This window comes from Salmo trutta, chromosome 16 (assembly GCF_901001165.1).
Source record: "Salmo trutta chromosome 16, fSalTru1.1, whole genome shotgun sequence".
NCBI classification, from domain to species: domain Eukaryota; kingdom Metazoa; phylum Chordata; class Actinopteri; order Salmoniformes; family Salmonidae; genus Salmo; species Salmo trutta.
Genome location: NC_042972.1, coordinates 49,338,676 through 49,353,516, shown reverse-complemented (window position 1 = coordinate 49,353,516; position 14,841 = coordinate 49,338,676). Strand labels below are relative to the sequence as shown.

At 44.3% G+C, this 14,841-nt stretch overlaps 1 protein-coding gene across 1 annotated transcript; it reads right to left on the bottom strand.

Annotated features, from left to right (window-relative positions):
- Positions 1-106: 106 nt before the first annotated feature.
- On the bottom strand, positions 107-14,222 carry plch2b (phospholipase C, eta 2b). The gene is made up of 21 exons (XM_029692649.1): positions 13,870-14,222; positions 12,574-12,720; positions 12,058-12,301; positions 11,606-11,735; positions 8,798-8,968; positions 8,607-8,700; positions 8,232-8,435; positions 5,204-5,324; positions 4,927-5,098; positions 4,658-4,765; positions 4,147-4,230; positions 3,662-3,762; positions 3,463-3,551; positions 3,143-3,328; positions 2,881-2,988; positions 2,605-2,729; positions 2,412-2,496; positions 2,092-2,238; positions 1,832-1,911; positions 473-1,679; positions 107-268 (listed from the first exon to the last, which is right to left on the bottom strand). Exons 1-21 carry the CDS (start codon positions 14,177-14,179, stop codon positions 252-254), a joined length of 3,930 nt encoding a protein of 1,309 aa, XP_029548509.1. The 5' UTR covers positions 14,180-14,222; the 3' UTR covers positions 107-251.
- Between the last annotated feature and the right edge of the window lie 619 nt (positions 14,223-14,841).

The following is a 14,841-nucleotide window of genomic DNA, read 5'->3' as shown; positions in this document are numbered from 1 at the left end:
TCAGAACGATTCACTTTGGTTTTCAGTTCTATTTACAATAGATGCATCGTGATGCAAAAATCACAATATCCACATAAAAAGTAAGTGATTACCTTATACAAAATAAACTTGTTCGGTCTCAAAATGTGATGACATTTGTACATACATCTAGATACGTACAAGGTAACGCTATATGTTTACAAGTGTATTTCCTACTCCCATGCTTATTCCAATTGGCTGCTCACTGCTGTGGTCCTTGTAGTGTCCGGTTACTATAGCGTAGAGTAATCTGCAAATAAAACACAGCGAACAAAACTGTCATTACTATAATTCCAGGGTCATCAATCAACATCGATTTTGTAATGTCGATGATCTGAGCATACAGGTACACGTACTTTGTGACTCAAAAAACAATACATCTTTAACACTGGCATGCTCTCTAGCTGGGATATAATAACAGAATAAGATATCGTATAGTAAGAGTTACTTTTACCGTAAAAAAATAGTGGCGATTTACAGCGGATCTCCTTCATCTTTTGGTCAAAGAGGGCATTCATCTCTCTCTGCAGGGTGCCCACTTCCCTCTGCCCACTGACTGGCACGCGCGAGGGCAGGAGCTCCAGACTCAGACTGTCTATACTGCCAACACTGCTGGAGTCACTGTCAGACAGGTAGAGGCCGTTGGGTATAGGCTGGTGGCCATAGCGGCAATGGTTCTGGGGGGGAGGGGAAGGAGTCTGAGGCTGCCAGTGCACAGCAGCCCTGCGGTTAACTACCGGGGTGATGGGGGAGGTATGCTGCTTTCGTGGAACACTGCGAGAGCGGGCCTTTGTCCGTGACGTGTTGGAGGGGCGTTGGCTGGCTGGGGTCTCCAGGGTCCGTCTAACTCTGGCAGGGGAGGATGGTGGGTGTCGGTTCCGGAGAATGACCTCAGGATGAGACTGGGGCTGGGCCTGGGGTAGGGACTGGGGCTGGGCCTGGGGTAGGGACTGGGGCTGGGCCTGGGGTAGGGACTGGGGCTGCGGATGGAGCTGGGGTTGGGGCTGATTCAGATGTTCTGATACAGTTTGGAGTGCAGGCTTACTGTTAAGCTTTGTCAGTGGTTCTCCTGCTATGTCCTCAATCTCAGGTGGGTCTGGCCACTCAGGCTCAAATGACCGACCCGAGTTGTCCTGGCCCAGCCAGTGTGCATGGAAAGACTGAACCTGGTCTTCCAGATCTGGCCAGGCTGCCTGGAACGACTGCATTTGGCTCTCTGGTTCTGGACTCTGTGGCTGAGACGACTGAAACACGTCCTCCAGGTCTGGGCTTGTTGCTGTGATGCACGGGATGGACGCCCCAGTGTTGGAGAAGGTGGAGGACATGCGGACAAGGATGCCCTTCCTTTTCCCCTCCTTCTTTTTCTCCTCCTTCGGAGAAGCACCCTGGATTTCCTCCTCCAGAATTTGCACCGTGTGAGCTCGCTTCAGTGGTTCGCTCTGAGTCCCTCTATGGAGGTAGTCTATGCCTGCAGGCGTCAGTAACATGCTGCCGTTCCCGCTGCTCTCCTGGGAGTAGGAGTCCAGGTCCTTGCGGTACCGCTGACGGACGTCCTCTGATGAGTAAGTGGAGAGGTGCATAGAGACCGTCTTTGGCTCCTTGGCTGACCCTTTCTTCGTAGCTTTTTTCAAAAAACCCTTTACAGCATTACTTGGCTTAACCTACGTGACAGAAAAAAAGACAAGCTTTCATCAAGTGTTGAATTCAAGAGAAAGTGAGTTGTGAATTGACTCACTGTTAAGAAAATCTAAGCCTTAGTCTTCAACTACAGCAATACAGGTAAAGCAAAAGTCAACCCAGTGCTTAGGCCTACCTTTCCTGTGATGTCATTTACAGCAACATGAACAAAGATGGAGGCCTCCTCCATGCCCTCAAGATAGACATGGCGATAACCTTAACATGTTTTTAAAAGATTATAAGGTAAAATGAACCATTTATCACGTTAATCCCAAAATCACATGCATTTTATTTTCATAGAGCAATCCATGATAATGGTACACTTGTTATGTGGACAATCCAAGTGTCCTCTGTCTGATGAAGTAGAGACCTGGTTAATCCCTCCATCTACCTTACCTGGCATCATACTGACGAATGCTATGGTCCTCTGTCCAATGAAGTTTTGTCCTATCGGATCATGGTCCCACACCTGGAAACGCACCAGTGCAATCTGGGTCATGTGGAGGGTGAAGACCAAGCTCTCCTCCCACATGGGATTGAAGCCTAGAATGGCACAGAGAAGGAAGGAGACTATTTGCTTCAATTGCATTTCCACAACCTTTTAGTGCTTTTCATTCAACAGAGGTTAAACAGAATATCAAAATGGTTAGTTGAATGAGCACCTTGTTAAAAAAAAAAGGAAACTAAATAGCTGTCGAGTTAAGGTCAATGCTCACCATTATCGTCCACCACCCTTGTCTGCTGCTTACAGCAATCAATAGGCAGACCGATGATCTCCACCTCCACAAAAGGATCAATAATCTACAACAACAAAGACACATTCACATACAACGCACGAGTGACAAGACAAATAGCCTTGTAGTCTCCTCATATAAAAGAGGTCAATTGAGGTTGTCTGATACGTCTCACCTCCCCTCTATCCCCCAGCATTGAGTCTTTAGGTTTTGGAAGCTGCTGCCCACTGATAATCTTCAGTACCAATTGAGTCTTACTCTGTCCTGGCAGAGGGTCCTCCAGCGTAGGGTTAAAGAAACCTGGGCAACACAGAAAGCAACATTCAGCCAGCAAACTCTTAGTCTGAGAAACAACTACTGTGCATTTATAGTGTTTAATTGTATAATCCGTTTGCTCATGTCTGTATTTTGGCTTCAACTACAGTTACCCATATTTTCTAATAGTACCCACCTTTATTCATGCACCTGGGCTTCAGTAAGTATCCACAGTTACCATTGGTTGAGAACTTGGCTCTGTTCAGTTCAAGCATGCGGCCCTCTGTTTGGTAATTCAGTGCAACTGAAAAGATAAGACGAGATAAGAAATACATTTTAGAGTACGACCACTGTTCTGAACCAGACTGAAGTCTAGATATTTGCCTCTAGACTGTCTTGTTTTTCTCTGTAAGCAAAGCAAAGCACACTTAAGGTATTGCATGAGCAGGGTATTTTACCCATATGGCATCCTGCGTTCCAAAAGGGCTGTGGGTTGAAGTTGCTAGAGTCCACACGGTAGTTGGAGGGGTAAACACGTAGTAGCTGTCTCTGGTTTAATCGCACCAACTGAGCTGGCTTCAGAGCCATGATCTGGTTCACAATGCTCTCATTGAGGGAAGACACTTGCCAACTGGTCATATAAGCTGCCGACCAGAAAACACATAGGTTCAGACACACTGACGACCAAGAGGTAGAATGACTCCCATGCTGAAAGATCTTGTGCTATTGTTGAATAAAGCAGAAATTATTTTGTTTGTATATGGACACTACTCCCCACCTTGTGTTTCAATGTCATGGACCCGGACAGACTTGGTGTACTTGACGAGGTCAGACAGGGCTCGGGATAACCTCATCGTCTTCCCTTTCCTGAGGGTGAATAGGGGAGGGCCAGAGATAAGTGGATGCATGGGTCAATGTTTAAAAGTTCAAGTAAATGGTTTGATAACAGTATAACAGTCATGTTTGATTGGATTTACTTGTTGTGGTACACAATTTGTGTTTTGTCTCTCATGATGGGGTTCTCTTGGTCTGCATGGTCTAAATTGAGCATTAGCTTCTTTTTCTTCTTCTTTTTCCTCTAAGCACAGGAAATGAACAGTCAGCGTTTAGTGCAACAAGGGTCTTCCAGATGGGGGCATTTCTACTGTAACAAGAGCATGTTAGAGCAGTAGAAAATGTCTCTCAAAGCAATACACTGCGCTGTCAGGAAAATCACACAGAAAAGCTGATGCAGGCCTATGATGACAACGACTATTTTCCCACGCTAGTGTTGGTAAAGGGGGGTGGTGAAGGGAGTTCGTGATTTGCATTTGTGCTGGTGAGGTAAGAGTCATTTGCATGGTGGAGGGAATGGTGAAGAGGAGCGAAGTTCATTTGCATAAACATGATTGGAAAGCGCGGTGAAGCGCAGACCGGGTAAGGAGGTAGGGAGGGAGGTAGTTGTACGAGAGAATAGGCTGACCTTGCGTCTGAAGCTGCCCATGATAGACCTGCGTTTCTTGGGTTTGGATTCATCTGCAGTGCCAGCAGCGTTCCCCTTGAATAGTCAAACATATTCAAGACTCTAAACTCCCTGCAGACACAATCAATCAGCCACCTAGCTATCTCACTGTCTGATGGAATTCCTAATGGCTTTGGCATCATCTTATGACAGAGCACCTGATAACATCATGTGGTATGCTTTTCATTGTTCTTTGAAGTCAGCAATCAGATATTTGTATCTAGGTAAACTGAAACACGTGAAATTCACATAACATCCACTGTAAAACAGCCATTCATTGAAATAGTTTTCAGACAAAGAATAAGGGCACTGGGCTTACAATAATGAGACGTTCATTGATGCCTCACATTTTGGGTATTTTGCCACCTATAGGGGCTTTTAGGAACACTACAAATGTCCTGGGATAGTTTTACTCAAAACATTGATATTTTACCCTCAGTCTATTTTAGCTAAACGGTAGTAATGTCCTTACATCAGTGTTTATCTGGGTGTCATCTTCATCCTCCTCTTCCTCACTGTCTTCATCCGACACATCCCCCTCCTCTGCATCATCATCAATTTTCGCTGGAAGCTTCTTTCCCTGAGGAATAACAACCGGTCTGTTTACTACATTCCTTTTTTTTCACAGAAAGTGTTCTGTAATGTTGTTTTGAAGTCTCATGATTTGGAAACCGCCGCTATGGAAATGACTGACTGCTACTATTGGTTGCGCGGTACATCGATAAAGAAATATGGCTTTACCTTGACTAGAACTTTCCCTTTCAGGAGCTCTGGGGAGGGCAACTTTCTGAATTCATTCATGTTGACCGTGGAAAGGTCCACCTTATCCTGGAGCACCTCCAACAGATACTCAGCCATCTTCTTCTGCTGGGGCACTGTGCAATGGTTCTCTATGGACAGGATCACCGGGTACCTGAGGATGTATGGCACAACATATTGGAATGTGTGTTGCCCGTGAATGGTTTTCTATTGCTATCTATACCTGGGCAGGACATGGTGACAAAAGAAAGGTACTCACTGATTCTTTGTGAAGGCATATTTGTTAATGGTTTCAATGACGTCTTTGAAGAGGATCTTGGACGTCAGGGTGTAGCCATGATGGACGATAGGCTCCCCGTCTGGTCCATCCCAGCAGTCCACTGACAGACAGAGAACGAACGAGTGAGTGAGTGAGTGAGTGAGTGAGTGATGAGGATGGTAAATACTGTTATACAACGGGTGGGTCTAATCCTGGATGCTGATTGGTTAAAACCGCATTCCAGACAGTGCCTATTTAAGCAATAAGGCCCGAGGCGGTGTGGTATATGGGGCGGCGCGGTATATTGGGGCGGCAGGTAGCCTAGTGGTTAGAGCGTTGGGCCAGTAACTGAAAGGTTGCTAGATCGAATCCCTGAGCTGACAAGGTAAAAATCTGTTGTTCAGCCCCTGAACAAGGCAGTTACCCACTGTTCCTATGCTATTGTTGTAAATAAGATTTTGTAGTTAACTGACTTGCCTAGTTAAATAAAGGTTAAATAAAAAATATGGCCAATATACCATGGCTGTATCTAGGCACTCCGCGTGCCTAAGAACAGCCCTTAGCTGTGGTATATTGGCCATATACCACAAACCCCTGAGTTGCCTTATTGCTATTATAAACTGGTTAACAATGTAATTAGATCAGCAAAAATAAATGTTTCGTCATACCCATGGTAAATGGTGGGTCTAATCCTGGATGCTAACTGCTTAAAACCACATTCCAGCTGGTGTCTATTCCAGAAGTTACCACTAGCTAAAGCTATGGCGTTAAATGCCTATCTACTCTGTCCCATCTCACTGCACAATCCACTCTCTCATCAGCCCAGCCAGGCAATTTATAAACTTGATCTGCACTATAAAAAGCATTTAGACATTATATCCCATTTCTTTTAGACTATCATTTGATTTTCAACAATGGAGATTTGTATAAACCTTGCTGTCTGTCTCTCTGACACTTGCAACACTGTTTCAAAATATTGAAATTCGATTTCCAGCTGTCCTATGGTAATGAACGTGTCGGGAGTCAGGACGAGAAACACAGGCAGGCAGCATTTCTCAGCCAGTCGAAATCATAAATCTGCTGGCATCATTTTTACAAAGAAATGTCAATAGAAAACAGATCAAACGAGATGAAATACAGCTAATTTGCTGTCATTCCATTTTCAGTTTGAAGTGATTGTGTTAGCTGTGTAGTTGGCTGTCTCTTTTGAACAGTGGCCTGGAGACAGAGCAAATGTTCTATGCCAGGCGAAATCGCACATCATTGGTTCACTAGAAAACAGCTTAAACAAACGCAAATGCAGCTACTTTGCTACTATTATGGCAACACTGTTTGACGTGACTGTGTTAGCTAAAGTTGGCTAGCTAGCAAGCAAGGGATAAGAACGTTGCCAGCCATTATGGCAACGGAACATTTAGAGCGAACGTCTGGGTCGCATCCATAGATACAGAACAAAAAGACTTAACGACTAGGTCGTGTCTCTGGCAACCGAACCAATAGAACAAACGACCACCCGGCTGGGATAGCAACCCTAGATTTGTGTCGGGACAATATATTGTGGAATGATGAAATAGCATGAATAAATTCATCAAAAGAACGTTTTTAATGAAACCTATGTAAATCACTATTTGAATATGTTGGTAACCCGTTGTTTAAAAGTAATAATGCCCTCATCTCGACAGTGGCGGTTCTAGACCATTTCAACTGGGGGGGCCAAGCTGGGCCAGTTGTACTGTTAGAGGGGCCAGTTACATTAGACGTTATTGTTGTCATATCGTTTTCTTCACTGCATTGCAGGCATTAGTTATGTAAAAATGATTTCATACTCCACATTTAGGGGGGCTCCAAGGGGGTTCAAAATTGTTGTCACAGGGGCACTGCCCCCCCCAGAACCGCTAGTGCATCTCGGGCCTAACAACAACCGTGCCAATATATCCTCCAAACACCGGCTTTCTTTGATGGGGTTCATCGGCGGTTGGCATCCAATGTTATGGTGCATTATCACCACCTACTGTACTGGAGTGTGGGCCAGAGATAGGGTTCCTCTAAATCATACCTCCCAGCCATGTTGCTCTTAAAAAATATGACAACGTATGAGACTATATCTAATGACATTCTACTCAATATACTCTTTAAAATAATTTCCTGTATCCTCTTCTCCCTCATACTAGATCTCAGCCTCTCTCTTTCCCGCTGATACTGCCCACGCTGTAGCAATACATGCTCCACGGTCTCTGTTTCCTGGCAATAATCACACTTTCCTGTTGGATGCTTTCCTATCATATTTAAAGTCTTATTCAACCGGCTGTGTCCCACCCTTAATCTTGTAAAAATAACCTCCTCTCTTCTGTCCCTTCCTGCCGTCCTCCCCTCCCCGACTTTCCTCTGTACTTGAAATAAATGCCTGCCCTTATTATCTCTATTCCACTGCTCCTGCTATCTCTGCACCATCACTGTCCATATCAGGCTTTTTGCCTCTGCCTTGCTCATTAAAACTACAACATCAACATCCCCACTACTAAGTGCTTGTTGAGCCAGTATATCAGCTGCCTCGTTCCCCTCTACCCCCACATGGACAGGGACTCAAGTAAATCTTATCTGTATACCCATCTGTCTAATCCTGTCTTGGGTTTGTAGCATCTTATCAAGCAGGTCTTGTCTGCTACATGACCTATAGGACTGGAGACTCATCAACACTGCACATGAATCAGAGCAATAACTACTCTGTCTGGCTTGACTTCCTCCACCCACTGCAAGGCCAACAGAATGGCCATCAGCTCTGCCGTATATACAGCCAGATGATCTGTAATACGTTTCCTGACTGCCACCCCACATTCCTGCACTACAAATGCTGACCCAGTACGTCCTGTTCTTGGATCTTTTGAATCATCTGTGTAAATGGCTATAAAGTCTCTTAAACAAATAAGCAAACACCGGCTTCTCTGGCATAACACTTAAGTAGGAGTACAGCACTGCAATGTTCTGAGTAGGGAGGCAGTTGAACGGTCTTTATAGTGTCTAAGCTTACCTTCCACACAGCGACAGCCAGCCTGGAGCACATAGGCGTACATGTCTACCCTGGACTCAGACAGAAGCTGGTCCCCTGTCAGGTAGGTGTTGTGGGACGAGGCTATGAAGTAGTTACACAGGGGCTGAGTCATGTCCTGGTGCACATGATGGTGGTCTGGTTTAAAGATGTCTCCTGCTGGACTTCGCATGTAATTGGTGAAACCTGAGGTAAGAAACAGGATATGGGACTTTTCTGTGATTGACATACTGTTACTGTACTTGGAGATACACCATGTCTGTTCATGTGTATTTGGCTATTTCTGTGGACTGTGATACTTAAAGTTATAGGCGCTTGTGTCATGAAAACTACTTAAAAATCATGTAAAATCCTTACCATCGATGCCCAGAACCATATTCTGTAGGTTTTGAGAACATGGCTCAAACTGGCTGACAATCTCCAGACAATATTCTCTGGTTACACCCGCCATCTACCAAACAGAAACATTGTGATGAAAAATGAACAATAATGCAGAATATATATATATATTTTTTAAACGTTATGTTCTGCTTTTAATTCCGTTTTACCTTCTGTTCAATTTCCATGAAACGGACCAGGTCATTTAGGTCCATGAACTCTTTGTTATTACTGTAGGAGAGCATGATGAGATAGAGGCCTGTGCGTGTAGACATCATCTTATAGAAGGTACAGAATTCTTCAAAAGCTAACGAACCCTGGTTGTCATCTGTGTCTGCTTTCTGAGGATGGAAAGAAAATATGTAGGGTTCTAGGTAAGGTTCTGGGGAGGGTTAACCACTTAGAAAAGAGAGTTCCTCAAGGGTTATTTGAGAAGGGGGATGGTTCTATGTGAAACAATAATGACTCAAAGAACCATTTGAACCCTTCAATGGTTCTTTGCAGTTCAGAAAATACTGCCCATCTCTGCCTGTATGATTCTTCAAAAGGCTCTTTGTAGAACCTTTGAGATTAAGAACGGGCTTTTATAGAACCATTCTCCATAAAGGTTCTATAAAGAACCATTAAAATAGGGTTCTATACAGCACCAAGAAAGGTTGTAACAATAGCAGAACCATTTTTGGTGCTATATCCATGGGTCACTCTGTTGTTGTCATGGGTTGCACCACCGTCACTCTGTTGCGTCATTGCCATTGTTATGAAGGTTCTACAGACGCCGCAGCCATGTTGGTGCCCAAAAGTCCAGTGATGCCCACTCATTCTGAACCGGGCCTATTGACTGTTTAGTCTAAATTACACTATAGTGGAATGGAAATATGATGACATTGCTAAAGTAGACAAATATTTAGTAGGAATCAACTTTGCCATGATTATCATGTTGTCAAATTTACTTTAGACAGATGACAAAGTTGTTATTAGCAAGCAAAGTTTGTCAGAAATAGCTAGCAATGTTAAAGTTAGCTAGCTAAAATCCGATGGTCTCCCCTCAATCTTAGCTAGCTAGCTAAAATTATACTGCATCTAAAGTCAATCTGGTGACATCACAATAATGACAAATGTTTTTCCAACTACACTGAACACAAATATAAACGCAACATGCAACAATTTCAAAGATTTTACTGATTTACAGTTCATATAAGGAAATCAGTCAATTTAAATAAATAAATGTGGCCCTTATCTATGGATTTCACGACTGGGAATACAGATATGTATCTGTTGGTCTCAGATACCCCCCAAAAAATGTAGGGCCGTGGATCAGAAAATCTGTCAGTATTTGGTGCGACTACCATTTGCCTCATGCAGCGCGATACATCTCCTTTGCTGATCAGGCTGTTGATTGTGGCCTGTGGCCTCCTCTTCATTGGCTTTATGAAGTTTCTGGATATTGGCAGGAACTGCTGTCGTACACGTTGATCCAGAGCATTCCAAACGTGCTCAATTGGTGACATTTCTGGTGAATGTACAGGTCATGGAAGAACTGGGACATTTTCAGCTTCCAGGAATTGTGTACAGATCCTTGCGACATGGGGCTGTGCATTATCATACTGAAACATGATGGGATGGCAGCAGATGCATGGCATAACAATGGGACACAGGATCTCGTCACGGTATCTCTGTGCCATCAAATTGCCATTCATTGTCCGTAGCTTATGCCTGCCCATACCATAACCCCACCAAAATCATGGGGCACTCTGTTCACAACATTGATATCAGCAAACCGCTTGCCCACACAACACCATACACCAGGTGTGGGCATTTCCAGTCATCGGGGGCCTGATTGGTGTCACAGTTTTTCCCCAGCCCCAGCTAACAATCCTGACTCCAATAATCACCTAATCATGATCCTCATTTTAGAATGCAATTTGATTAGTCAGCTGTGAATGGAGAAAAAGTGTGACACCAATCAGGTCCCCGAGGACTGGAGTTGCCCACCACTGCCATACATGCTGTCTGCCACCTGCCCAGTACAGTTGAAACTGGGATTCATCTGTAAAGAGCATACTTCTCCAGCGTGCCTGAGACGGTTTCAGACAGTTAGTGGTCACACATGGTCTGTGGTTGTGAGGCCGGTTGGACGTACTGCCAATTTCTCTAAAACGACTTAGGAGTTTGCTTGTGGTAGAGAAATGATCATTCAATTAACTGGCAACAGCTCTGGTGGACATTCCTGCAGTCAGCAAGTCAATTGCACACTCCCAGCACAAGGATTACCTGTGTAATGATCATGCTGATTAATCAGCTTCTTGATATGTCACACCTGTCAGGTGGATGGATTATCTTGGCAAAGGAGAAATGCTCACTGACAGGGATGTAAACACATTTTCTGCACAAAATTTGAGAGAAATAAGCTTTTTGTGTGTATTTCAGGGACCGACACTTTACATCTTGCGTTTATATTTTTGTTCAGTATAATTACTTGCCCCCTTTAGGAATGCCATTGTATTTCCAAGCCACTGACAGATTGAGATAAAGACACAGAACAAATCCTTCTTGCACAGCCACAAAACAAAACTGTGTCTGACATGAGGGGTTAAAAAAAGATAGAAGACAGGTAATGCAATGTGTCTTAGTATGAATTACTGGAGCATTCTGAACACGTACAGTGAGGGAAAAAAGTATTTGATCCCCTGCTGATTTTGTACGTTTGCCCACTGACAAAGAAATGATCCGTCTATAATTTTAATGGTAGGTTTATTTGAACAGTGAGAGACAGAATAACAACAAAACAATCCAGAAAACCGCATGTCAAAAGTGTTATAAATTGCATTTTAATGAGCTTCTGTAAAACTACTTTTAAAAGATTACAATTACTTGTTATTGTATTCTAGGATGTAATGAGAAACATTGAGATACAAGAACATCAAAATGTTCTTGGTGAGTTCATCCCCAGATTTATGAACATCTGAATATGATCTTACCTTAAACATCTCTCTGACTTTCTGCCTGGGCAGGTTCACGTTGAGTTTGTGGAGTAACTGAAGAACCTCTCCCAGGCTCAAATTGCCGTCCCCGTTTTTGTCTGCCTCTGAGAAGGTCTGCTGTAACCATGTGAAATAAGAGTTAAGGATGAGACACGGAGACCAGTGACCAACAACATTTCTTTTAGTGTGTATCAAAATACATCCTATGTGACAAGACATCCCTGGAATTACATGTGTTGCTACACGTGATTTTACACAAACGTTGGAAGGTATCTTGTCCTAATTGAATCAAATGCCCACAGGCTGATGATATTCAGGTCCTATTCTATCAGTCAAATATATGTATTCTATGGTCTTATAGGATGGTCTATGTGTCTATGTTCTACTTTCATCAATCGGTCATAAGGCCCTATGAGTGACATGCTCCATAGTGACAGAGTAAAGGATATTGGTCCCTTTTGCGTTGTCTCTTTGCCAGACTGTCCTCGTCACTGATGCCAGCCATGAGGTATTTCAGGCCAGTAATCCAGGTACGGGCCTCATCTCCGTTAGCGGAGACCAGGTCAAGAGACTCCACGTGGTCGCCATGGTAAATACTGAAGCAGCAGTTGGGGTCGAAGCAACTGTCTGCGTAGCGCTGGAAGATCTCAGACTTCTTGCCCTCACAGACCTCGTGGATGGAGTCAATGGTTACTGGGATAGAATCAACGTGAAAATGAATAAGAATGTATTCTAGCAGTCAATCAGCTGCAATAACCTGTTCATTTTTCAGAAATCTCAAAGCTATTTCATATGAGTTACAAGATGGTAATACACACATGCGGTATGCGCGTTTGTACATTATGTTCAAATATCTAATGGTATAGGGCTGGTAAACTGTTGAATGTAGACAAAGTAAAAATACTAGCGCATTCCTCACAGTACCAGTATGAAACCCTATCTGAAACATTCCCTGTCTGACTCACTTTTAGCTTTATCGTGCTTCCTGGAGGGCCTCCAGCGGATGCAGGACTTGTGTTCATCCAGGTAGAAGAACCTGACCAGGCCCTTCTTCTTCCCTTTCAGTTTGGTCATCTGGGTGCCAGACTGCATGGTGCACATACACCTTTCCACTGCAGACAGGCCACAGGGAGGAAGGCACACACACACTGGGTCGACATCAGATGGCCTCTGTGCTCATACGGTACAGGGCGCCCTGTCCATGTACTGTACTTGTGTGCCCTAAAATTATAGCGTTTGGGCCCATATCGAGTAAGTAAATAGCCTTGCACGAGCCTTGGCTTGTGCGAGCCGGAACGGCTCATAGGAGTAGGAGCCTATATCCTGTTTCTGTAGTGTGAGGCAGCTTGAAGTACAAGTACACCCCCTGCACAGAACGCTAATCTATTTGAGCCCATATAGTAATTGTTTACTGGGGCAACAAAGAGAAGATGCTAATGCATTGTAAGACGTGTCATAAGCATGTGTAGCCCCATATGTCCTACAATACTGAATTGTCTTTCAATCAACAGGTGAATTTACAAATGTTATTTCACAGCACTGGGGAAGCCACGCATATAATCCCTTTCAGATTAATTGAGGAGAATAGCAGGGTTAAAGCAGAGATTTACCAACTAGCAGTTGATTATTAGATTAGCTGACAACGTCAGGGCCAGGATTTAAGGGGTTGTTTATGTTATCAACGTGCACCTTGCGCATCAAATACGTTTCTTTTCGTACAACTGAGATACTTAATCCTTGCAATATCTGTAGTGTAGAATATTCTGCTCTTATTGGTAGGGCATACTGTTGGCCTACCTACAGCTGACTTTGTCTTTCTAACTGAGCTGGCTCCCATTCTCTTAGGACCCCCTGTCCCACGACATGACATGTATGGCATTCATGTTTGTATGTTATTTTTGAGCATTTAAGAGCAGTTAACCTTCCTCTGTAATCTGAGGTAGAGAGAGAGACACGTGATGCCCACTAGTCTGCATCACTCAGTCTAATCTCTAGGGATTGCCTGGAGTCCATATACCCATCATCTACTCACTGTTACCTGCGTACATGTCACCTGCATTTTCACACTATTATGGTGGGAAACCCAAGGTTTAGGAGGCAATTGCAGGTGTAATAGAATATGCTACCTTATTTCGTACATTTTGTTCAAACTCAGTGGCTAATGACTTACAGCTCTGTATCCTCCCCAAATAATAAGTCATTAAGTCATTCGAGGGAAGACAAAATATATGTCAAATATCATATCTCCATCAGTCGCTTACCATATTGACCCAGTCTCCATTTGGGTTGTGCTACGACGCTTCCACCAATCCAGAAGAACTCCTCTGCCAGTCTGGAGATGGAGGTTTTCTGCCACAGCTTTGGGGACGTCATGATGGATGGGGTGGGGGACCTGCTGGAGGACCTGCTGAAGGGGGAGGAGGTCCTTCTCTCTGCGCTCAGAGAGGACAGACAGGGGGAGAACAGTCCAGGAGACAAGGAAGCAAAGGATGGAGAGGTACTCTTCACTGTAGACGAGGTAGCCATCACTGGGGTAGAGGTGAGGCTCAGTCTTGGAAATATCGCTGCCATCGGTGGGGTGGTGGTGAGACTCAGTCTTGGAGATCTTGGAGATGGAGCTGTCATCGGTGGGGTGGTGGTGAGACTCAGTCTTGGAGATCTTGGAGATGGAGCTGCCATCGGTGGGGTGGTGGTGAGACTCAGTCTTGGAGATCTTGGAGATGGAGCTGTCATCGGTGGGGTGTTGATGGGGTTTAGTCCTGGAGATAAATTGGCATTTAGTCCTGGAGATAAATTGGCATTTAGTCCTGGAGATAGCGGTGCCATGGCTGAGTTGACGTTCATCCCTGTACCGTTCATTTAGCTACACACCTGCCTCCTGCTCATGTCCTCTACCCAGTGTCTATCACCCTCACACAGCCTTCCTCTCTCCAGTTGGACTGTGGTTCAAACCAAAACTAATATCCTGAAGACAACTCAAACTCCCTACCATAATCCAGGAGGTATATCCATTTTCAGAATTGCATTTTATCACGCAGAGTTAAAAAAACCTTGTCATGTACCACCACCTCAGTTTGTATGTGTGTCTCCAGAAGAACTAGCCATAGGACAGGGAGTGAAGGCCCCTGGTTACTCCATTCATTCCCATTCTTCACCAAACATTCCACAGCACAGGTCCCAGTGACGCAGCCACTGTACACACAAGTGTGTTTCGCACTGTGGCAGCAGGAGAA

Coding starts and splice junctions, on each gene's coding strand:
- plch2b (XM_029692649.1), bottom strand. CDS start 14,179: ATGGCAGCGATATTTCCAAGACTGAGCCTCACCTCTACCCCAGTGATG. Junction 12,721..13,869: donor ATGGAGACTGGGTCAATATG/GTAAGCGACTGA, acceptor GCCTGTCTGCAG/TGGAAAGGTGTATGTGCACC. Junction 4,766..4,926: donor AAGGGAAAGTTCTAGTCAAG/GTAAAGCCATAT, acceptor GTTATTCCTCAG/GGAAAGAAGCTTCCAGCGAA.